At 41.8% G+C, this 25270-nt stretch overlaps 1 protein-coding gene across 2 annotated transcripts in view; it reads left to right on the forward strand.

Moving 5' to 3' along the window:
• Nucleotides 1–25270, forward strand: part of ITGA1 (integrin subunit alpha 1) — a 131104-nt gene that overhangs the window by 19859 nt on the left and 85975 nt on the right. Inside the window, exons 1-4 of one of the 2 annotated variants that reach the window (XM_075183936.1) lie at nucleotides 6321–6550; nucleotides 21613–21733; nucleotides 23173–23279; nucleotides 24664–24752. In XM_075183936.1, coding sequence (XP_075040037.1) covers nucleotides 6454–6550; nucleotides 21613–21733; nucleotides 23173–23279; nucleotides 24664–24752 — 414 coding nt within the window. In that variant the 5' untranslated portion in view covers nucleotides 6321–6453. Of the gene's footprint in view, nucleotides 1–6320; nucleotides 6551–21612; nucleotides 21734–23172; nucleotides 23280–24663; nucleotides 24753–25270 lie in introns of those variants that run through there. The other variant, XM_075183947.1, reaches the window with a different exon arrangement.

Below are 25270 nucleotides of genomic sequence, written 5' to 3' on the forward strand. Positions count from 1 at the left end.
AGAGCCAAGCAAACCACCATTCTCTAAAATGAAGCAGTCTAAAATGCAATCTAATAGGAAAATCTGCAGTAGATGTGGAAATACTCACAATCCTAAAATGTGCCCTGCTTATGGTAAAACCTGCATGAAATGTGGTGGACTTAATCACTTTGCCAAATGCTGTAGAACCAATAGTGAAACAAACAAAGTGCATGCCGTTGAACAAGCTACGTCTGAAGATTTTTTTGTGAATTGTATTGAACTTTGCAGTACAGACAAGAAAGAATGGATTGTTCCTTTAACAGTGAACGAGATTGTCATTCCCTTTAAGCTTGATACTGGTGCGCAGGTGAATTTGATATCGTTTCAAGACTATAAGACTTTTAGAGTAAAACCTAAAATTCATCCAGCCAATGTGAAAGTTACAGGCTACACTGGGGAGGAAATTCCTGTGAAAGGTACATGCCTAGTGACCCTGAGCTACAAAGGACAAAAGTTCAAAACATCGCTACTGATTGTGGATAAAGATGTACAACCGATTCTAGGATTAAGTTCATGTGAGAAGCTTAACTTGATAAAGAAAGTTTTCATGGTGACATCACAAGTAGAAGATGAATGCAAATCAGTGTTTACAGAATACAGAGACATGTTTGAAGGTTTAGGTTGTCTGCCTGGCGAGCATAAGATAAATCTAGACACGCAAGTTCCTCCAGTGATACACCCCTGTAGAAAAGTGCCATTTGCGCTGAGAGAAAAACTAAAACAGGAGTTAAACCGCATGGAAGCTTTGGGTGTGATACAGAAAGTTGATGAGCCTACTGAATGGGTGAGCTCCTTAGTAATTGTTGAAAAGAAAAATGGACAACTCAGAATATGTCTGGATCCAAGAGATTTAAATAAGGCTATTAAAAGAGAACATTTCAAACTACCAACCAGAGATGAAATCATGTCACAGTTTGCGGGAGCAAAATGGTTCAGTAAATTGGATGCATCTTCAGGATTCTGGCAAATGAAGCTAGATGAAGCCAGCTCAATGCTGTGTACATTTAATACCCCAGAAGGTCGATACAGATTCCTTCGACTACCATATGGGATATTGTCTGCTCCAGAAGTATATCACAAAAGGATACACATGATTTTTGAACACATTCCAGGTGTTGAAACAATGATGGATGACATTATTGTCTGGGGATCTACAAAAGAAGAACATGATTCTAGACTGAGACAAGTAATGGAACTTATCAAGAAGGTGAATCTAAAGCTGAACAAGGACAAATGTGAATTTGGTGTGAAAACACTTACCTTTATGGGTGACGTGGTCTCGGAGGAAGGTGTGAAGCCTGACCCGAGGAAAATATCAGCCATAATAAACATGGAACGTCCTAACAACAAAGACGACGTGAGAAGATTCCTAGGAATGATTACTTACTTAGGAAAGTTTATTTCTCAACTCTCCGAACAAACAGCACCTCTAAGATGGTTGTTGGACAAAAATAATGAGTGGATGTGGTCACATGAACAAGAAGAAAGTTGGCAAAACTTGAAATGGACCATCACAGAGCAACCGGTACTAAGATTCTTTGATCCTACAAAAAGTATAAGAATTTCAGCAGATGCCTCGCAATTTGGCCTAGGCTCAGTGTTGTTACAAGAACATGAGGATACATGGCAACCGTTTAATCTATGCATCAAGAGCATTGACAAGTGCTGAAACAAGATATGCTCAGATAGAAAAAGAACTTCTAGCAATCACATATGCATGTGAGCGATTTCATCAATTTGTGTATGGTCAAGCGTTTACAGTGGAAACTGACCACAAGCCATTGGTAGCTATCATGGCTAAATCGTTACATGACTGTCCCATGAGAATTCAAAGAATGCTTATAAGACTACAGAAATATGATGTCCAATTGCTGTACTGTCCTGGTAAATACATGTACATTGCTGACACACTTTCCCGTGCTGTGAACAAAAGTGAAGGTTCTGAAAGTCTGATGGATAAAGAGATAGACGCATATGTTAATTTGATTGTAGCTTCTCTACCTGTGTCTCTTGCAAGACAAGAACAGATAAGAAAAGAAACAGAGACAGACATCACAATGAAAGTGTTACAAGACATCATTCTGAAAGGATGGCCAGCAGAAAAAAATGCGTGCCCACTGTCTATTCATGATTATTGGATGTACCGCACTGACCTTACGGTTGTCAATGGTATTATTTACAAAGGCAATAGAATTATTATACCTGCACGACTAAGAAAAATTATGCTGTGCAAGATACATGAAGGCCACTTAGGAGAAGAGAAATGTAAACGGAGGGCGCGTGAAGTGATGTATTGGCCAAGAATGAACCAGGACATAGCACAGACAACAGCTACATGTGAACTGTGTCTTACGTACAGACCAAAGCAACAAGTCGAGCCGCTGAGTCCTCATGCAGTGCCAGAGAGACCATACCAGAAGGTAGGCGCAGATTTGTTTGATTGTATTGGAAAAACACACATTGTCGTGACTGATTATTATTCTAATTACCCTGAGGTGCAGACTCTACCTACAACTACTAGTAAAGCCGTAATCAGTTGCATGAAGTCAATCTTTGCAAGGCATGGTGTTCCTATGGAAGTGTTCACTGACAATGGACCTCAGTTTTCCAGCGCTGAATTTAGACAGTTTGCTGAAGAGTGGGAATTTGTCCATGCAACATCGAGTCCCCACTATCCACAGTCAAATGGGTTGGTGGAAAGTTCAGTAAAAACTGTAAAGAGTCTAATGAAAAAAGCACAAGACGGCAAAGAAGATTTCTACAAAAGTCTTTTAATCTACCGCAGTACACCTTTACAGAATGGACTCTCTCCTGCACAAATGCTGATGGGAAGGAGGATTAGAGCAAATCTTCCGATAAGTGACGAACTGCTTAATACGCATAACTCAGCATTGGTGAGACTGAGTAAGGTATGTCAACAGGAGAAACAGAAACTGTACCATGATAGCCGAGCAAAAAGCTTATCTGATCTAAGATCAGGTGACCAAGTCCGTCTCCGAGATCATGAGAAAGGCATTTGGATGCAGAAAGGTATTGTGCAAGCACAAGTAGCACCAAGATCTTATATTGTACGTACAGATCGTGGAACAGAAGTAAGAAGAAATCGGGTCGATTTAAGATCTCAACCCAACCATAGTGATGGCAACACGACTGAAGAATACCCTTCATCTGACATGTATGATGGACTTGATAATGGTGAACAAACCATGATGGAAGAAAGGTCCAACATGGTTGACGATACACAGACTTTGTGTGAAAGACCCATAAGAGAAATACGCAGACCTGAGAGACTCATTGAAACGTGTTAGATGATGTTCTTAATGTTATATTGTTAAATTGTTATACTGAAGGATACAGGGCTTATCTTTAAAGAAAAGAAGATGTGATGTTATTGCATTAGATATGCTTAATGTTTGTAGACACTCCCTTATATGTTTAAGCTTGAATCTTTAGTGATGGTCCCTAAGACCATGGGGAATGCTGGGAAGTGGGGGTGGCCAGTGTGCAATGTACCCGGAGTCTGCAAATGGCTGAATAAAGAGCTCAGCAGTGCCCACCCATGCTTCAGTGTCCTGATGAACTGATTTACAAGTATATTAACAAAACATGCCCTACATATCGGCACTGTATTATACAGCAGCCGCGGACGTTTCTTTGACAGCGCCGCGGCTGCTGTATAGTACAGTGCAGCCGAAACGGCCCGCGCATGCGCGGCAGCTCTCTAGGGTTGTTGTTTTTATTCGGGGGTGGAGGAACCCCCCCCCTGAAAAATCCTCCATGCGCCCCTGCAATGTCGGCGGTAAGGTTCACTGCCTCTTGCCTGCGAAGGCGTCATCATTCCTAAGCATGGGGAAGCCTATATAACTAATTCTGCGTCAGGACAACTCAGCAGAAAACAAATCATTTAAAACAAATGTTTTACTCTTTAAACAAAGCATTTTTTAAAAGTAAGGTTTTATTTTTCCCGTTTATTTTTTTAACTAAGTGGAATTAAAAGTCCATAAGTTAAATACTGACTGTTTTTTTCATGTAGTACACAAATATCAACTTTAAATTTCAGTGTACTAATAAGCTATCAATTATTTGTGTGCTACATGAAAAAACAGTCAGTATTTAACTTATGTGCAAAACAGAATACTAATTTGCACCCCTTGCATTGTAGCATGGTTTTGTCCAGGAGACTGAAATAAGAGGTTTCTTAAGTTAAGATCCTTAATGAATCAGGCCCTAGAATCTCATTGGTTGCTATAGGCAGCATCTCCACTTTTTCAAACCCGCAGTTCAGTAAATATACCCCTAAGTGTCCCAGAAATAGGCTGTCACTGGATACCAGGGCATGCTGGTTCCTGTGTTTCTACAACAGCCGAGAGCCACTTGTTGTTCAAAAAGCAGAGAACCAAGGCATGCAGGTTATTTATGTAATAGATCACATTCTAATTAAGGGTGTGCACCGGACACTTTTGGGTTTTGGGTTCTGATTAGCTTGAGGTTTTGGGTTCTGATTTGTTTTGCCAAAACACCCCACGAAAGGTTTTGGTTCTGATTTTGGGTTTTGGGTTCTGATTTTTTTTAAAAAAAGCATAAAAAGGTGCTAAAATCCATATTTCAGGTTTTTTTTCACTCCTACACTATTATTAACCTCAATAACATTCATTTCCACTAATTTCCAGTCTATTGTGAACACCTCACAATATTGTTTTTAGTCCAAAAGGTTGCACCAAGATAGCTGGATGTCTAAGCAAAGCGACACAAGTGGGCGGCACAAACACGTGGGCCATCGTAGGTGGCTGTGTAGGCTTGAATGGCTTTTATGCTGCTCCTCCATCCTCTGCAGCATATAGAGGGTGGAGTTCAAGCACGTCACTACCTCTTGTTTTAGTTGATGGCAGGGCAGGTTCATGCTTTTTTGATGTAGCAGGAACAGTGAACGTAGTTTAATATCTGATACTAATATTTCTGCACTGCAGGAACAGTGAATGTAGTTGAATATCTGATACTAATATTTCTGCACTGCAGGAACAGTGAACGTAGTAATATAGATTGCAGTATCTATTTTTGTGGACTGCAGAAACAGTGAACGTAGTAATATAGATTGCAGTTCCTATTATTTGGACTGCAGAAACAGTGAACGTAGTAATATAGATTGCAGTTCCTATTTTTTTGGACTGCAGAAACAGTGAACCTAGTAATATAGATTGCAGTTCCTATTTTTTGGACTGCAGAAACAGTGAACGTAGTAATATAGATTGCAGTTCCTATTTTTTTGGACTGCAGAAACAGTGAACGTAGTAATATAGATTGCAGCTCCTATTATTTGGACTGCAGAAACAGTGAACGTAGTAATATAGATTGCAGTTCCTATTTTTTTGGACTGCAGAAACAGTGAACCTAGTAATATAGATTGCAGTTCCTATTTTTTGGACTGCAGAAACAGTGAACGTAGTAATATAGATTGCAGTTCCTATTTTTTTGGACTGCAGAAACAGTGAACGTAGTAATATAAATTGCAGTTCCTATTTTTTGGACTGCAGAAACAGTGAACCTAGTAATATAGATTGCAGTTCCTATTCTTTGGGACTGCAGAAACAGTGAACGTAGTAATATAGATTGCAGTACCTATTTTTTGGGACTGCTGAAACAGTGAACGTAGTAATATAGATTGCAGTACTGCAAGAACAGTGAACGTAGGTAAATTTAGCAGTACTAATAATTCTGGACTGCAATAACAGTGAACGTAGGTATTGCAGTACTAATATTTCAGGACTGCAATAATATATTGCTCTAGAATTTTTTTATACTTTTTAAATTATTTTTGAATATTTTTTTTAAAAAATTTTGTAAATTTTTTTTTTTTTTTTTTAGGAGTTTTTAATAATTATAAAATTACTATGGACTTAGCACAACAAAGCACAGGACTAAATCACCACTTGACTCAGCAGGATAGACACTGGCCAAAGCACCACTGGACTCAGCAGGACAGAGCACAGGACAAAAGCACCACTGGACTCAGCAAGGACAGAGCACTGGACACAAGCATAAAGCACCACTGGACTGATCACGCAGGAGCACCACTACCCTACAACCTCCCTCTTCCCTGATGTCAGGCGAAATGAAGATGGCGGCCGCAAGCTGAGAATTTGCGAGATCCGACGCGAGACTTGGATGTCATAGCCTCGTTTCGGATCTTTTTGCCGGGCGGAAGTACCCGAACAGTGCTCGGATCTGCACTGTTCGGGTGGGCTCGGATTAGCGGAATCCGAGCCCGCTCATCCTTAATTCTAATAGTGCCATTTATTGCTTTTTATGGGGTTTAAAGACCATACCTCCCAACTTGTTACTATAGATCAGGATAGTAGGGAAGTGACTGCCCTCAGCTCCTTTCCACTCCCCTGAAAACAGCAATTCACCACCTGGTGAAGAGACACCTGTTTGATGGGCTACACCTCCCAACTATCCTGGAATCGGGACAATTGTTCTGATCCACAGGACATTCTCCTCAAAATCAGGACTCAATCTGAACAGCTAAAAGGTATGACAAACCTATTCCCAATAGTTGTACTTCTCTAGGTGTACCAAGAGTCTAGGGAGATAAGAATTCCAAGATGAGGATTTTTTTTTGTAAAATAGGAACTGGGGGATGTGTCAAGCTCTTTAGTGAGTCAGAAACAGATATAGCAGAAAGAAAAAAAAAAAAAGCACTAAAATTAGACATTTGTGCTTAACTTTTCAGAAAGTTGTTTAAAAAAAACTCCATAACATTATTTTACATTATTTTACTTTTATTTTAAATAGTTTTACTGTAAATATTTATCAACCTTTAGGTATAACTTAAAGTCTCATATTATCAGTAGAGTTAGGTAGAGCAGTCTATATTTATAAAATCTTTTACAATTATTGTCATTTCGCAGTAGAATCATTTCAAGTACGAACGACGTGAAGTTATCCCAGAATACTGATCAATTAGCTGTTCTTCTGGGGAATAAGATGACTTTTGTAACTTGACTTATGCATTGAGACTTTGTGAGACTTTTAACCTTTTGATAACAAAGACTTGGTTGGTAAAATACATTCCAGCAGACTGCACTGAAGGATTTATTACATGATTAAAATAGAGAGATATTTTTATCATGAGTCACTTTCTTTATTACTTTGTGTCACACAATTGATATTGTAATTGAACATTTTTTTTTAACAGATAACCATACTCTATACTGCAATGTTGCCAATGTGTATTGTGATGCAAAAAAAACCAACACCAAATAAAACAAAAAAGTTCCAGCAGGTGGATTACAGAATATGAGGATTTGTGTAATGTTACACAAGTAAATAGAACACTGACTTTTATGTGTAGCTAAAGTACTGATACATAGTGATGAATAGAGACTCAGAACTAGAAACTGTAGAGTCTTTGAACCCTAGAGCTAAGTCTATATACATTAAATTACTATGTATTAATGCTTTAGGGCTAAGGGCTGCACTTATGTGTTTATTCACTCTTGTGACTGTACCTAGGACACATTAGAGCTTTTCACTCAACAGATAAACAGCTACAGGAAAAAAGCTATTCACCATTTCAGAGTGTATTTCCTGCTGACAGAGAAGAACACTGCCTGAAACGCTTGACTCGTATCTAAGCAATTTTCCAGTAGTTGTTTTATTGATAGTGTAACAGGTGCACACGAGTAAAATAGACTTCTATGGAGTGCTTTTTGGCTTCAACTGTTAAATGCTGCGTGCAGACTATTAACAGTTGCCAGAACAGGAAATACGACCATGTGACTCCCTCTAGACAAAACCTGGTTCTTTCAATACAACATTATCTATTTAAAGAAAGACCAGCTTTTTCCTTGAGCAAAAAAAGTAAAACTACTCTTCACTGGGTGCAGAATGCTGCATTGTGAAGCCCCGTAGCAAAAACTTTGGGGGTAGTGGGGGGAAGGCGCATTGGCAGTGGAGCCGGTCCATCCTACCGTGTCCCTAATTTTACTCTTCTGCAAAGCCCTATTTGGCGCTGATAGGAGGTGATCATGGGTGTAGGCATTGGTGTAACTCCGTATGCCATCAGGGCCATCTTAACAACATTATGGGCCCCCAGGCAAAGCAGTGCACCGGGGCCCCTAGATATAGGTATAGATATATAGATGTATACAGATACAGATATAGATATAGATAGATAGAGATAGATAGATGTACTTGCTCAGTGACCCTTGTAGGTTTTTTTTGCAGTTTTTTTTCTTTTGCAGGATTATTTATTCTCATTAAGAGCTGTGCCTATGGGGCCCCCTTGCCCGTGGAGCCCCCAGGCAGCTGCCCATCGTGCCCAATGGAAAAGTTGGCCCTGTATGCCATACCGTATGCAACTGAGGTAGATCTTCCACTACCACTCACTGCAAACAGTCTCCATGGTAGTCATTTAGCTCTTAAAATTTCTGCAATTTTGTACCTGGAATAGTACAACAGGACACCACCCTTCCATATCAGAAAACTGAAATTTACAGTATTTTCCTCTTTTTGACACCATAGGCTGTTTTTTTTCTATGCCATTCTTAAACTATCCACATACCTCCTCTGAAAAAAAAAAAAAAGGCAATTAAAAGTTTCATGCATTCATTCCTTCCAGTACTGGTGTCTGGTGTACTATAATGTGTGGGTTTGTACGGGTATATTTGTGGAGGTACTAGTTAGCTGGTATAATGCGTGAAGCATTATGTGGAAGCACTCATAAGCAGGTATAATGCATAAAGCATTACTGGTTAATGTGAAGAAACACACCTGGGCAGGTATAAAGTGTGAGTATTGGTATACAGTATGTGGAGCTACTGGCTAGGTCGGCAGAGGTGGATTAAGGCTCTGGGGGACCCGGGGCACTTTAGACAAGGGGGCCCCTAAAGTGTACTATGGCTATAATTTTAGACAAATACACTGAAAATACTGTGTGCACTACTGTTAGGTGCAGGCAGCTCCCCCTTCATGAGTAGAGCAGTGTGAAGTGGGACATACCTCCCAACTGTCCCTGTAGTCGGGACAAAGTCCTGACTGAGTGGGTCAGTCCCCAAACTCAGGACTGCCCCACCAGAATCAGGACAGTTGGCAGAATGTCCTGCTCTCTCCTACCTGTTCTTCCCGCTTTCAATACTTGTCGCTGCCACTTGGGTCCTAAGCTCAGTTGTGCTTGTCTGGATCCTGGAATGTTGGTTCCCTGTTTGGAAAGAGAATAGGTACATAACATATAGAAATATCAGCAATGAGTGAACACAGTAGGCCTCCCTGCCTCTATGCAGTCCGACATTAAATCAAAACAATTCAAGTTTTATTATTAGTGCCCCTTTCCTGTAACCAATGCGACTCTAAAATAATTTTATTCACCTTTAATAAAATATAAATTAATAGCAATCACATTTATTAAATAAACCAATTTCCTACCATACATTAAATAACTTGCATTCACTTGTAAGAAATAGCAATCCTTTTTCCAAAACTCTGCCACACATTTAGTTAATAGCGCCCAAACCACACCAACATTAAATTAATCATCCCACCCTACATTGATAAGTCTGCACCAACCACACTATTAAATTAAATTGCCCCACCATCACTCCACAAACAAAATAACACCCATTAATTAGCCACTACCTACCTCACACATTACATTGCCACAAGCCCCCTGCTGCCCTCACACACATTAGACTGCCACAAGCCCCCTGCTTCCCTCACACACATTATACTACCACAAGCCCCCTGCTGCCCTCACACACATTATGCTGCCACAAGCCCCAAGCTGCCCTCACACACATTATACTGCCACAAGCCCCCTGCTGCCCCCACACACATTAGATTTCCACAAGCCCCCTGCTGCCCTCACACACATTATACTGCCACAAACCCCCTGCTGCCCTCACACACATTATACTACCACAAGCCCACTGCTGCCCTCACACACATTATATTGCCACAAGCCCACTGCTGTCCTCACACACATTATAATGCCACAAGCCCCCTGCTACCCTCACACACATTATACTGCCACAAGCCCCCTGCTGCCCTCACACACATTATACTGCCACAAGCCCCCTGCTGCCCTCACACACATTATACTGCTACAAGCCCCCTGCTGCCCTCACACACATTATATTTCCACAAGCCCCCTGCTGCCCTCACACACATTATACTGCCACAAGCCACTTGCTGCCCTCACACACATTATACTGCCACAAGCCCCCTGCTGCCCTCACACACATTATACTGCCACAAGCTCCCTGCTGCCCTCACACACATTATACTGCCACAAGCCCCCTGCTGCCCTCACACACATTATACTACCACAAGTCCCCTGCTGCCCTCACACACATTATACTACCACAAGTCCCCTGCTGCCCTCACACACATTATACTGCTACAAGCTCCCTGCTGCCCTCACACACATTAAACTGACACAAGCCCCCTGCTACCCTCACACACGTTATACTGCCACAAGCCCCCTGCTGCCCTCACACAGATTAGACTGCCACAAGCCCCCTGCTTCCCTCACACACATTATACTACCACAAGCCCCCTGCTGCCCTCACACACATTATGCTGCCACAAGCCCCTAGCTGCCCTCACACACATTATACTGCCACAAGCCCCTAGCTGCCCTCACACACATTATACTGCCACAAGCCCCCTGCTGCCCCCACACACATTATACTACCACAAGTCCCCTGCTGCCCTCACACACATTATACTGCTACAAGCTCCCTGCTGCCCTCACACACATTAAACTGACACAAGCCCCCTGCTACCCTCACACACGTTATACTGCCACAAGCCCCCTGCTGCCCTCACACAGATTAGACTGCCACAAGCCCCCTGCTTCCCTCACACACATTATACTACCACAAGCCCCCTGCTGCCCTCACACACATTATGCTGCCACAAGCCCCTAGCTGCCCTCACACACATTATACTGCCACAAGCCCCTAGCTGCCCTCACACACATTATACTGCCACAAGCCCCCTGCTGCCCTCACACACATTATACTGCTACAAGCCCCCTGCTGCCCTCACACACATTATATTTCCACAAGCCCCCTGCTGCCCTCACACACATTATACTACCACAAGTCCCCTGCTGCCCTCACACACATTATACTACCACAAGTCCCCTGCTGCCCTCACACACATTATACTGCTACAAGCTCCCTGCTGCCCTCACGCACATTAAACTGACACAAGCCCCCTGCTACCCTCACACACGTTATACTGCCACAAGCCCCCTGCTGCCCTCACACAGATTAGACTGCCACAAGCCCCCTGCTTCCCTCACACACATTATACTACCACAAGCCCCCTGCTGCCCTCACACACATTATGCTGCCACAAGCCCCTAGCTGCCCTCACACACATTATACTGCCACAAGCCCCCTGCTGCCCCCACACACATTAGATTTCCACAAGCCCCCTGCTGCCCTCACACACATTATACTGCCACAAACCCCCTGCTGCCCTCACACACATTATACTACCACAAGCCCACTGCTGCCCTCACACACATTATATTGCCACAAGCCCACTGCTGTCCTCACACACATTATAATGCCACAAGCCCCCTGCTACCCTCACACACATTATACTGCCACAAGCCCCCTGCTGCCCTCACACACATTATACTGCCACAAGCCCCCTGCTGCCCTCACACACATTATACTGCTACAAGCCCCCTGCTGCCCTCACACACATTATATTTCCACAAGCCCCCTGCTGCCCTCACACACATTATACTGCCACAAGCCACTTGCTGCCCTCACACACATTATACTGCCACAAGCCCCCTGCTGCCCTCACACACATTATACTGCCACAAGCTCCCTGCTGCCCTCACACACATTATACTGCCACAAGCCCCCTGCTGCCCTCACACACATTATACTGCCACAAGCCCCCTGCTGCCCTCAAACACATACTGTCACAAGCCCCCTGCTACCCTCACCCACATACTGCCACAAGCTCCCTGCTGCCCTCACACACATTTTACTGCCACAAACTTCCTTGTCAACAGACACACACACACACACTTACCTTGCTCTCTGCTGCATCACTCCGAGCTGCTCAGACAGGAAGTGAAATGAGCACTTCCTGTCTGACACCAATCAGCAACAGGCAGCCTTATGATTGGCTGTATGTTGCTGCCACTGACCACCAATAGAGTTTTTATTATCTTTCCTTTTCACCACCCCTTCCCCGCGACCCCACCCCCCCCCCCCCGGGGAGGGGTGGTGAAAAAGAAAGTTACTAAAAACATGTAGCAGCTTCTCTCCTCCCAGGCGGCGGGGGGAGACCCTCAGAGAGAGGGGGCCTGGGGCAAGTGCCCCCCCTTAATCCGGCTATGTATGTCGGTATAATGTGTGAGGCACTATAGTATATAGTATATGGAGCTACTGGCTAGGTCAGTATAATGTGTGAGGCACTATTGGTATACAGTATGTGGAGCTATTGGCTAGGTCAGTATAATGTGTGAGGCACTATTGGTATTCAGTATGTGGAGCTACTAGCTAGGTCAGTATAATGTGTGAGGCACTATTGGTATACATTATGTGGAGCTATTGGCTAGGTCAGTATAATGTTTGAGGCACTATTGGTATACAGTATGTGGAGCTATTGGCTAGGTCAGTATAATGTGTGAGGCACTATTGGTATACAGTATGTGGAGCTACTGGCTAGGTCAGTATAATGTGTGAGGCACTATTGGTATACAGTATCTGGTGCTACTGGCTTGGTCGGTATAATGTGTGAGGCACTATTTGTATACATTATGTGGAGCTACTGGCTAGGTCGGTATAATGTGTGAGGCACTATTGGTATATAGTATATGGAGCTACTGGCTAGGTCGGTATAATGTGTGAGGCACTATTGGTATACAGTATGTGGAGCTACTGGCTAGGTCGATATAATGTGTGAGGCACTATTGGTATATATTATGTGGAGCTACTGGCTAGGTCGGTATAATGTGTGAGGCACTATTAATATACATTATGTGGAGCTACTGGCTAGGTGGGTATAATGTGTGAGGCACTATTGGTATACAGTATGTGGAGCTACTGGCTAGGTGGGTATAATGTGTGAGGCACTATTAGTATACAGTATGTGGAGCTACTGGCTAGGTCGGTATAATGTGTGAGGCACTATTAGTATACAGTATGTGGAGCTACTGGCTAGGTCGGTATAATGTGTGAGGCACTATTGGTATACAGTAAGTGGAGCTACTGGCTAGGTCGGTATAATGTGTGAGGCACTATTAGTATACAATATGTGGAGCTACTGGCTAGGTCGGTATAATGTGTGAGGCACTATTGGTATACAGTATGTGGAGCTACTGGCTAGGTCGGTATAATGTGTGAGGCACTATTGGTATACAGTATGTGGAGCTACTGGCTAGGTCGGTATAATGTGTGAGGCACTATTGGTATACAGTATGTGGAGCTACTGGCTAGGTGGGTATAATGTGTGAGGCACTATTAGTATACAGTATGTGGAGCTACTGGCTAGGTCGATATAATGTGTGAGGCACTATTGGTATATATTATGTGGAGCTACTGGCTAGGTCAGTATAATGTGTGAGGCTCTATTGGTATACAGTATGTGGAGCTAGTGGCTAGGTCGGTATAATGTGTGAGGCACTATTAATATACATTATGTGGAGCTACTGGCTAGGTGGGTATAATGTATTAGGCACTATTGGTATACAGTATGTGGAGCTACTGGCTAGGTCAGTATAATGTGTGAGGCGCTATTGGTATACAGTATGTGGAGCTACTGGCTAGGTCGGTATAATGTGTGAGGCACTATTGGTATACAGTATGTGGAGCTACTGGCTAAGTCGGTATAATGTGTGAGGCACTATTGGTATATAGTATATGGAGCTACTGGCTAGGTCGGTATAATGTGTGAGGCACTATTGGTATACAGTATGTGGAGCTACTGGCTAGGTCGATATAATGTGTGAGGCACTATTGGTATATATTATGTGGAGCTACTGGCTAGGTCGGTATAATGTGTGAGGCACTATTAATATACAGTATGTGGAGCTACTGGCTAGGTCGATATAATGTGTGAGGCACTATTGGTATATAGTATATGGAGCTACTGGCTAGGTCGGTATAATGTGTGAGGCACTATTGGTATACAGTATGTGGAGCTACTGGCTAGGTCGATATAATGTGTGAGGCACTATTGGTATATAGTATATGGAGCTACTGGCTAGGTCGGTATAATGTGTGAGGCACTATTGGTATATAGTATATGGAGCTACTGGCTAGGTCGGTATAATGTGCGAGGCACTATTGGTATACAGTATGTGGAGCTATTGGCTAGGTCAGTATAATGTGTGAGGCACTATTGGTATACAGTATGTGGAGCTACTAGCTAGGTCAGTATAATGTGTGAGGCACTATTGGTATACAGTATGTGGTGCTACTGGCTTGGTTGGTATAATGTGTGAGGCACTATTGGTATACATTATGTGGAGCTATTGGCTAGGTCAGTATAATGTTTGAGAAACTATTGGTACACAGTATGTGGAGCTACTGGCTAGGTCAGTATAATGTGTGAGGCACTATTGGTATACAGTATGTGGAGCTACTGGCTAGGTCAGTATAATGTGTGAGGCACTATTGGTATACATTATGTGGAGCTACTGGCTAGGTCAGTATAATGTGTGAGGCACTATTGGTATACAGTATCTGGTGCTACTGGCTTGGTCGGTATAATGTGTGAGGCACTATTTGTATACATTATGTGGAGCTACTGGCTAGGTCGGTATAATGTGTGAGGCACTATTGGTATATAGTATATGGAGCTACTGGCTAGGTCGGTATAATGTGTGAGGCACTATTGGTATACAGTATGTGGAGCTACTGGCTAGGTCGATATAATGTGTGAGGCACTATTGGTATATATTATGTGGAGCTACTGGCTAGGTCGGTATAATGTGTGAGGCACTATTAATATACATTATGTGGAGCTACTGGCTAGGTCGGTATAATGTGTGAGGCACTATTGGTGTACAGTATGTGGAACTACTGGCTAGGTCAGTATAATGTGTGAGGCACTATTGGTATACAGTATGTGGTGCTACTGGCTTGGTTGGTATAATGTGTGAGGCACTATTGGTATACATTATGTGGAGCTATTGGCTAGGTCAGTATAATGTTTGAGAAACTATTGGTACACAGTATGTGGAGCTACTGGCTAGGTCAGTATAATGTGTGAGGCACTATTGGTATACAGTATGTGGAGCTACTGGCTAGGTCAGTATAATGTGTGAGGCACTATTGGTATACATTATGTGGAGCTACTGGCTAGGTCAGTATAATGTGTGAGGCACTATTGGTATACAGTATCTGGTGCTACTGGCTTGGTCGGTATAATGTGTGAGGCACTATTTGTATACATTATGTGGAGCTACTGGCTAGGTCGGTATAATGTGTGAGGCACTATTGGTATATAGTATATGGAGCTACTGGCTAGGTCGGTATAATGTGTGAGGCACTATTGGTATACAGTATGTGGAGCTACTGGCTAGGTCGATATAATGTGTGAGGCACTATTGGTATATATTATGTGGAGCTACTGGCTAGGTCGGTATAATGTGTGAGGCACTATTAATATACATTATGTGGAGCTACTGGCTAGGTCGGTATAATGTGTGAGGCACTATTGGTGTACAGTATGTGGAACTACTGGCTAGGTCGGTATAATGTGTGAGGCACTATTGGTATACAGTATGTGGAGCTACTGGCTAGGTCGGTATAATGTGTGAGGCACTATTGGTATACAGTATGTGGAGCTACTGGCTAGGTCGGTATAATGTGTGTGGCACTATTTGTATACAGTATGTGGAGCTACTGGCTAGGTTGGTATAATGTGTGAGGCACTATTGGTATACAATATGTGGAGCTACTGGCTAGGTCGGTATAATGTGTGAGGCACTATTGGTATACAGTATGTGGAGCTACTGGCTAGGTCGGTATAATGTGTGAGGCACTATTTGTATACAGTATGTGGAGCTACTGGCTAGGGTAGTATAATGTGTGAGGCACTATTGGTATACATTATGTGGAGCTAATGGCTAGGTTGGTATAATGTGTTAGGCACTATTCATCATCAACATTTATTTATATAGCGTCAGCAGATTCCGTAGCGCTTTGCAATTGAGAACAAACAGTAATAAAACAATACTGGGTAATACATACATACAGAGAGGTAAGAAGGCCCTGCTCGCAAGTTTACAATCTATGTGACAATGGTTTTTATACACAAGGGTAAGTGCTACATCATATTGAATATTTGTCCAGCTAGAATGCAAAGGTTACAAAGTTTTTAATGGGCTGTATGCTCTGTCAGACAACTATATTGGTCAGTGTGCTTTTGTCTTGTGTTAGCTGTGTAGAGGGTGGTAATAGGGTAAACTAGGTAGACTAAGATGGTGGTTGAGGAATATTATAAGCTTGTCTGAAGAGGTGGGTTTTCAGAGAACGTCTGAAGGTTTGAAGACTAGAGGAAAGTCTTACTGTGCAAGGGAGAGAATTCCATAAAGTGAGTGCAACTCGAAAAAAGTTCTGTAACCGGGAATGGGAGAATGTGGTCAGATCTTGTGCAGAAAGGAGGTGTCAAGTTCGGAGACATTTTGAGACAAGTGATGAGATGTATGTCGGTGCAATTTTGTTGATGGCCTTGTATTTTAGTAGAAGAATTTTATATTGGATTATTTGAAAAACAGGCATCCAATGTAGAGACTGACAGAGTGACTCAGCAGAGGAAAAACGATTTGCAAGGAAAATCAATCTAGCCGCTGCGTGCAAAATAGATTGTAGGGGCTCGAGTCGAGACCAGTAAGGCGGGAATCATCATCATCAACTATCTATTTATATAGCACCACTAGTCCGCAGCGCTGCACAGAGAACTCATTCACAACAGTCCCTGCCCCATTGGAGCTTACAATCTAAATCCCCTAACAAACAGACACACAGATCGAGAGAGACTAAGGGCAATTTAATAGCAGCCAATTAACCTACCAGTATGTTTTTGAAGTGTGGGAGGAAACCGGAGCACTTGGAGGAAATCCACGCAAACACGGGGAGAACATACAAACTCCACACAGATAAGGCCATTGTCGGAATCGTACTCATGATCCCAGCACTGTGAGGCAGAAGTGCTAACCACTGAGCCACTGTGAGGCCCACAGATGTATGTAACTGCCTGATGTGTGTAACTGCTTGTTGTGTATAACTGCTTGATTTGTAACAATTGGTTATTATTATTAGTTATAATTAGGAATTACTTGATGCGGGAGATGATGAGTGCATGAATTACATTTTTGCAGTGTCTTGTGTGAGATATGTGCGCATTCTGGAAATGTTTTTTAGAATTATGCAGTATGATATAAATATAAAGTTGATGTGGGGAACAAAGGATAGTTGCAAGTCAAGGATTACACCTAGGCAGCAGGCTTGCGGGGTGGGAATTAAGGTCATGTTGTCAACAGAAATAGAAATGTCAGGCAGGAAGCTTTTATTGTTGGGTGGGAATATTATTAATTCTATTTTTGTAAGATTGAGTTTGAGTTGTCAAGAGGACATCCAAGATGAAATGGCAGAAAGACAGTCAGTAACGCGAGACAACACAGATGGTGAGAGATCAGGAGAGGATAGATAGATCTGTGTATCATCCGCATAGAGATGCTACTGAAATCCAAAGAAGCTTATTAGTTTTAAAAGAGAAGTGGTGTAGATAGAAAATAGCAGAGGACCTAGGACTGCGCCTTGTGGTACTCCAACTGATAAAGGAAGTGAAGTGGAGGTTGTTACAGAGAAATTAACACTGTAAGAGCGATTAGATAGGTAGGATGAGAACCAGGATAGTACAGTGTCTTGAAGACCTAGGGATTGTAGCGTCTGTATGAGGAGAAAGTGGTCAACAGTATTGAATGCGACAGCAAGATCCAGGAGAATTAGATGAGAGTAATCACCTTTAATTTCAGCTGTGATCAAATCATTGACAACCTTGGTCAGCGCAGTCTCTGTGGAGTGTTGAGAGCAAAATCCTGATTGAGGAGGACCCAATAGGTTGTTTGCACAAAGGAAACATGTGAGGCAAGTGTAGGCAATTAGCTTGAGAAGTTTGGAGGGGAATTGGAGCTGAGAGATGGGGCGGTAATTTAGCAGAGAGTTTGAGTCAGAATTTTGTTTTTTCAGAGTAGGAGTAATCACTGCATGCTTGAATAGTGATGGAAAGATACCAGTAGAGAGAGATAGATTACAGATTTTAGTTAAAGGTGGAATGAGCACAAGACAGGGATCTACCAATTTGTGAGGGAATGGGATCAAGAGGACAGGAGGTAGAGTAGGAAAATGAGAAGAGAGTAGACACTCCCTCTTCATTTGTGGGTTAAAATGAAGAGAGGGTGTCAGAGGGTGCTGGGAAGGAATTGAGCTGATTGCTAGTCGAGGGAGATGATACCATTTCAAGTCTGATCTTATCAATCTTGTCCTTGAAATAGGAAGCAAGATCCTGGACACTGATGGTAGTCTGAGGGTTTTGGGTGAGTGGATTGAGAAGAGATTTAAATGTGTTAAAAAGGCATTTGAGGTTAGAAGCGTGAGCATAGATGAGAGATTGGAAGTATGTTTGTTTAGCAGTGTCCAGAGAATTTCGGTAAGAGTGGTAGATAGCAGTATATGCGCTGAAATCATTAGAGGTACAAGATTTACGCCAGTGACGTTCAGTTTTATGATAGTTTTTGTAGATTTCGTGTTACTTTAGTGTGCCATGGTTGACAAAGAAGTCTATGCGGAGTCTAAAGAGTCGCTGGAGCCACTTGATCAAGGGCAGTTGCTAGGGTATGGTGAGAATGAGGAACTGCCATATCAGGGGATGAGGATGTTGGAGAGAGGTGGGAAACTGTTGAAAATTAATATAGTTAATATCCCTTCGGGCAGTGATTTTTTTGTAAGAAAAAAGGTGCCAAAACTGAAACTCACATCTTGTTAATCTTTTCTTAAAGAAAGATCTTTTCTAATGATGTTATGCGACTTATTGAGCCACTCTATAATGTATTACGCCGTGATTAGTGTATACAAACTGTATAATGGTTCATTACAAACACCTCTGTGCTAGATAATCAAATACTTCTCATTATTCACCGCGCCCGCATGGCCGGTGCAAGGTTGCTCGGCACCCTAGGCAAATCTTCCGCCTACCGCTCCTCCTCCCCCCAATACTCCCTTCCTTGCCCCTCACACACATAACAATTGTAAAATAAAAATAACTCTTACCTCCTCCTGGCTGGCTGGCAAGGCTGCAGTCCAGATGCACTGGTGTCTAAAGCAGAATGCTGTCCAGTCTTCACTGCTGCCCAGGAGCAAATGTTGGATATCTAGACGGGAGGCCCCAAATGTTAGATAATACAATAATACAAAACAAAACAACTGGACATCACTCACCTGTTACACACTGACATGTCCCCTGCTGCCTACCAACTTTTCTCACATTTGCCCACTAGCTATTCCCACCCCTATTCTGCCCCCCTCGTTTTTCTGTAACCCCCTTTTCTGCCCCCTCATTTTTGTGTAGCCCTCTCTTTCTGCCCCCCTAATTTTTCTGTAGTCCTCTCTTACTGCCCCCCCCTCGTTTTTCTGTATCCCTCTCTTCCTGCCACCTGTTTTTTTCTGTAGCCCTCTCTTTCTGCCCCCCTTGTTTTTCTGTAGCTGTGACATCATAGTCACACTCCATGCCCATTACCAACATGGCGGTGTTTATGCCAGCCGTCAGCATCGGCACTCAGTGTGGTGGTGCCACGGGGTAAATTAGAACACAGAATAAGTGACCTTATGTTACTCATTCAATATGTTGGGTGCACCATAAATCCTGGTGCTCTAGGTGACCACCAATTGCCTAGAGGCACGTTCTTAGTATAGCAGGCCCTGGCATCTCAGGTATGGCAGGTGCTGCACAGCCTGCTCCTCCTCCTAGTGGTGTTGAGCAGAACTGCAGCTTTTTTAAACTGCAGGGATGTGGATGCTTATCCTTCATTGCCAATCAATTAAAATCTTCTAGTCTATATAAAGCAGACTTAGGGCACTCTACTCCTCCAGGGTTCCTTGTGATACCTTGTCTCTGTGGATTTCCTGTGTACCAGCTTGCCAGCTAGTTTCCTAACCCTGAACATCTGCTAGTGACGTTTGATCTTGGATTGCCCTGACCATTCTATTTGCTGGCTAATTCTGTAATGTCAGTGCCACCCCATTAATAACCTAGGGCCTGATTCATTAAGGATCTTAACTTGAGAAACTTCTTATTTCAGTCTCCTGGACAAAACCATGTTACAATGCAAGGGGTGCAAATTAGTTTTCTGTTTTGCACATAAGGTAAATACTGACTGTTTTTCATGTAGCACACAAATACTTGATAGCTTATTTGTACACTGAAATTTAAAGTTGATATTTTTGTGCTACATGAAAAAACAGTCAGTATTTAACTTATGTGCAAAACAGAAAACTAATTTGCACCCCTTGCAATGTAACATGGTTTTGTCCAGGAGACTTAAATAAGAAGTTTCTTAAGTTAAGATCCGTAATGAATCAGGCCCCTAGTCCTTATGTGCTGGTCTGTCACTCCTGGAACCTGGGCCGCTACCTGTGTGTCATGTGCATACATCCTTACTCCCTTGGTGAAGACAAGTGGCACAATAGACTCCACGCCTCTGCTTGTGAAATCTTGGCTAACGGTTCTGGATACATGCTTCTCAGTGTTAGAGTGACGCTCGCTTTGTCATCGTAAATTTTCCAGTAATTAAATAAACAACAATGGAGAGAGATTAATTGTGCTTCAAGCAGTATCCTAGTATAGCATAATATTTTAATTTTCAGTAATGACTACATTATTAAGTTAGTAAACCTTTACTTTTCTTTTTTTTTTCTTTTGGAGGGAAACCTCAGTAAGCTGATGACCATAGAATAGATCACTGATTCTTACACCTCAAGTGCTGCATAATGTATGAGATTTACTGTGGGTGACAAATAAATGTATTGGTACCTTACCACATGTTATGTGTAAAGGTCTCTTTTAATCATAGTTTTCTACTCCTGAATTTGGGCAATTCTCCTAGGAGCTTTTCCCTGCTGGAAAGTGGATGGGATCATGACATAAATTGCATCATCAAACCCCGCCTATGCAGTAAACAATTAGCTGCAGGGGAGTAACCTATTGAGGTCTACTGAGATGGGTGGAGCTGGATAATGTGATTGCCCCACCCACTTTTCGTGGCATACTGTGTCATCAAGCTCTTGTCTCCCAAAACCCAGATAGAAATGTAGACAAGTGTGCTTTCAATCTAAACCTATTTAGTTCATTTGTATTTCTTAAAATTAATATTCTCATATTGTTTCCGTTTTGTACTAATTTGCAGTAAAAATGAAGGTGTCACGTTATCACTAATAGAAAGTTTTCATTGAATAAAATGATCTGGATTATTCATTAATGTAGCTGTATTTTTAAAGAAATTATCAGTATGGATATTAAATAGAAACATTGCATGTTTGTGTTTTCAAATCACAGCTTTGCTGAAGATCGCCGAGACTTTTAACGTGGATGTGAAAAATGGTTTATCGTTCAGTGGCTCAGTGGATGACATGTTTGGATACACAGTTCAGCAATTTGAAAACGATGAGGGAAAATGGTAAACTGAATGGAAATTGTATTACTTGTCTGTTCTTGTTTTACGTATGTCCTGTTTTACGTATGTCCTGTTTTACGTATGTCCTGTTTTATGTATGTCCTGTTTTCCTTACTGTACTGCGCTGCGAAGCACTATGGCCCTTTACAAATCTACTATAATAATAATTATAATAATAGTAATAATAATATTACTTTGCTGAAATGCAGATTAATAGCAATATAACATTTCAGTTGGAATAACCATGTAAGATTGGAGCTAAGGGGTTAATTTTGTGAACATGGGAAAATGACATATCCACTGGTGAGGGGTGGGCAACATTTTACTACCCATGATGTGCGGATCAGACTGGACACATGTGGAATGTGGTGTAAAATAAGGAATGTGGGTTAGGCACTAAAAGCCTCAATGTTATGCACACAAATGCCAAAAATTAGATTTTATTTTGCTGGAAGAGTTATGACAATGAACACCATAGATGGAGATTGTCCATTTTGTAGCAGTTCCAGATTGTGCAACTGTTGCAGGGAATAATTACCATTAGCTCGGATGCAGTTGGTAGTCAGTACCATGGTTGCCAACTGTCAGTAAATTTACAGACAATAGCCAAAGTCTTGCAAAATACTGTACTGTACTGTCAGAAGTTGTACAACTTCTGACAGTACTAAATTCCAGGAGACACCCTAATTTCAAGTAGTTCTCCCTGACTCCTGGGTGAGTAGGCCAATCTCTCGGATGTTGCCCACTTGTCTAGTGAAGTGATTGGGGCAGGTGCTTGATGATGCTATTCGGTTATAAATCTTCTCATGATGGCCCCGCCCCCTACTATGTGATGTCATGAATCATGTCAGTGGAAGACAAGTGTATAGTGAAATAGCTGCAACTGCATAAAAAAGTCTGACATACCCACATTGTATATGACCCCGAGTATTAGAAAATTATATTGTGGATGAAAAAAAAAATCTACTTTTAATTTTACAAAGGAAGTACTAAAAAAGTAAAGATAAAAAATGATACCTGCTCTAACGGTACATCGATAATGCCTAATAAGGATAACAAAGCCCAGTGTTACCATGACGGTAATTGTGTCAAAGAAGTCAATGAAACTAGGCAAATTCTTCTAATTAATCATTAGAATAATCTACATTAATAGTATATTTCCAGTCATTAGTTGTTATTTTTGTCACTATATCACATTAATGGTGCTGCAATATTTTACATATGTGACATGTAGGGAGAGATTCAATGGCTGCAATGTGGCATGTGAACATCGCAAACATTGCCGGCAATTACGGTGGGAGTCTCCGCTAATTTTTTTATACACCCCTACAGGATGCAAAAAAAAAATGAGCGGAGAATCCTGCCATAACATCGACACAAGGAATCTCTCCCGTAATCGTTACATTGTGTATTCCTATGTTGTATACCTCTTTCACCTATAGGGTGCTCATTGGGTCACCACTGGAGGGACAACCATCTCGCAGAACAGGGGATGTATATAAATGTCCAGTGGATGGGCAATCAAAATGCACAAAGATTAACTTGCCAAGTAAGTGGAAAAATCAGAGAACGTTTATATGAATAGACCTGTTAGACGCCTTTTCATATTAGACCCAACTGTATTCGTATTTATTGGCCCTTTACGACTTCTCATATACTTTTAAATTAAGTGTAAAAATGACTTGGTCTTTTAGATTGAGTTCACATTTTTTTCAATATGTTACCCCCAAGCCTATACATTAAAATAATGTAGTACTGCAATCCATCAAATCATGTTTACTGAATGTGAGAATAATGGTCCTGATTCATTAAGGATCTTAACTTAAGAAACTTCTTATTTCAGTCTCCTGGACAAAACCATGTTACAATGCAAGGGGTGCAAATTAGTATTCTGTTTTGCACAGAAGTTAAATACTGACTGTTTTTTCATGTAGCACACAAATATCAACTTTAAATTTCAGTGTACAAATAAGCTATCAAGTATTTGTGTACTACATGAAAAAACAGGCAGTATTTAACTTCTGTGCAAAACAGAACACTAATTTGCACCCCTTGCATTGTAACATGGTTTTGTCCAGGAGACTGAAATAAGAAGTATCTTACGTTAAGATCCTTAAGAATTCAGGCCCAATGTACTTAATATTTAATATTGGGTATTGGCTGCAATATCGGTTGAAAAAAAGTCACCAACACACAGCTTCTATTACTTTTCATAAAAACACCTGGACCTATAGAAAGCCACAAAAACAAAGGAAAAAGCATCGGTCTTCTTTCCTGCAATAGTCCAAATTAAAACGACATATTACTAATGTGACTAGACAGTTGCAACTTGATATAATATAGCTATTATGCTAATGAATTAAGTATTGTCAACTGGTGAGGTCAACCAGTAATTAGCCAATCAGAAGTGCCTAGATAGGAATGTTGATGGTTATTTACATAGTTTCCTCGTGCAATATAGGTTTCAGTGAGTTCTAGGGCATACTGGCACTAGTATTTCACCAAGTGCCAGCATCCCCTGGCAGCCATGAACATGCCAGCACTTGCAGTACTTGCTGCTTCCCCCCTAGGGAATCCAGCCCAGGGCTGACCAGCCCAGGGCTGTCTTGGCACTATGGCAGGGATACCCATGCTATAGGTTTCACTGCTATAGTGGCACCAGCCCTGCCTGGCAAAGAACAGTGTTGGAACTCGCTAGCACTAGCTTAGGCTATAACCTATCTACAGGCATACTAAAATTTACTCCCACTTAAACTGACACACCTCCAAAAAGTTACATTTGCTCTTCAAGGTGTAAAAACCCTCTACTCATCCGCTGGTTAAAGAACCTGATGAAAGTGTTTACAATTTTTCCAGACATTTTATTATGCAATGAAATGGGGAATGTTATTGATTAATATGTCTGTCATTTGTAACATAGCTGTTTGTTGTAGGATTTACAACCATTGCAAATGTGACCGAGGTGAAAGAAAACATGACAATGGGATCCACTTTGGTCACAAATCCTAAAGGTGGTTTTATGGTAAGAAAAATTTAATTTGGTACCATTTTTTTTCCTATCCAAACAGACAGGGTAGGAATTTTGTCACCCTTCTTTGTTAATACATATTGTCTGCCTGTTTCGTTCTCCTTGGTTCATATGTACCTATTTATTACACTATAATCCATGAATACGTCACTCTACAATTGTCTGGTTTTCAAGATCAATAAAAGCAAAACCATATTGTAAACAGGACATCCCAGACCTGACTTATGAGATAGGTGACAACCCATGTGCTGAATGAGAGCATGACTGACAGCTCAGGCATAGACCCACCTCAGTAGGTGGCTCGGTGGGGCATTGGCATGCTAATGGGGTCACTAACGAGCGCCGTATGAAAGAGGAAGTAAGCAGGGATTCTTGAAAGGGGCAGAAACATAGCAAGTGATCTACGTTATATAGACACAAGATTCCATGGTGATGAAAAGGTGCATTCAATGCAACCATTTGCCCCATACTTTACATTACCTGATTTTCATGTATTCAAGATACAACCCTTT

The sequence above is a fragment of the Mixophyes fleayi genome, chromosome 1, assembly GCF_038048845.1.
Source record: "Mixophyes fleayi isolate aMixFle1 chromosome 1, aMixFle1.hap1, whole genome shotgun sequence".
NCBI lineage: Eukaryota > Metazoa > Chordata > Amphibia > Anura > Limnodynastidae > Mixophyes > Mixophyes fleayi.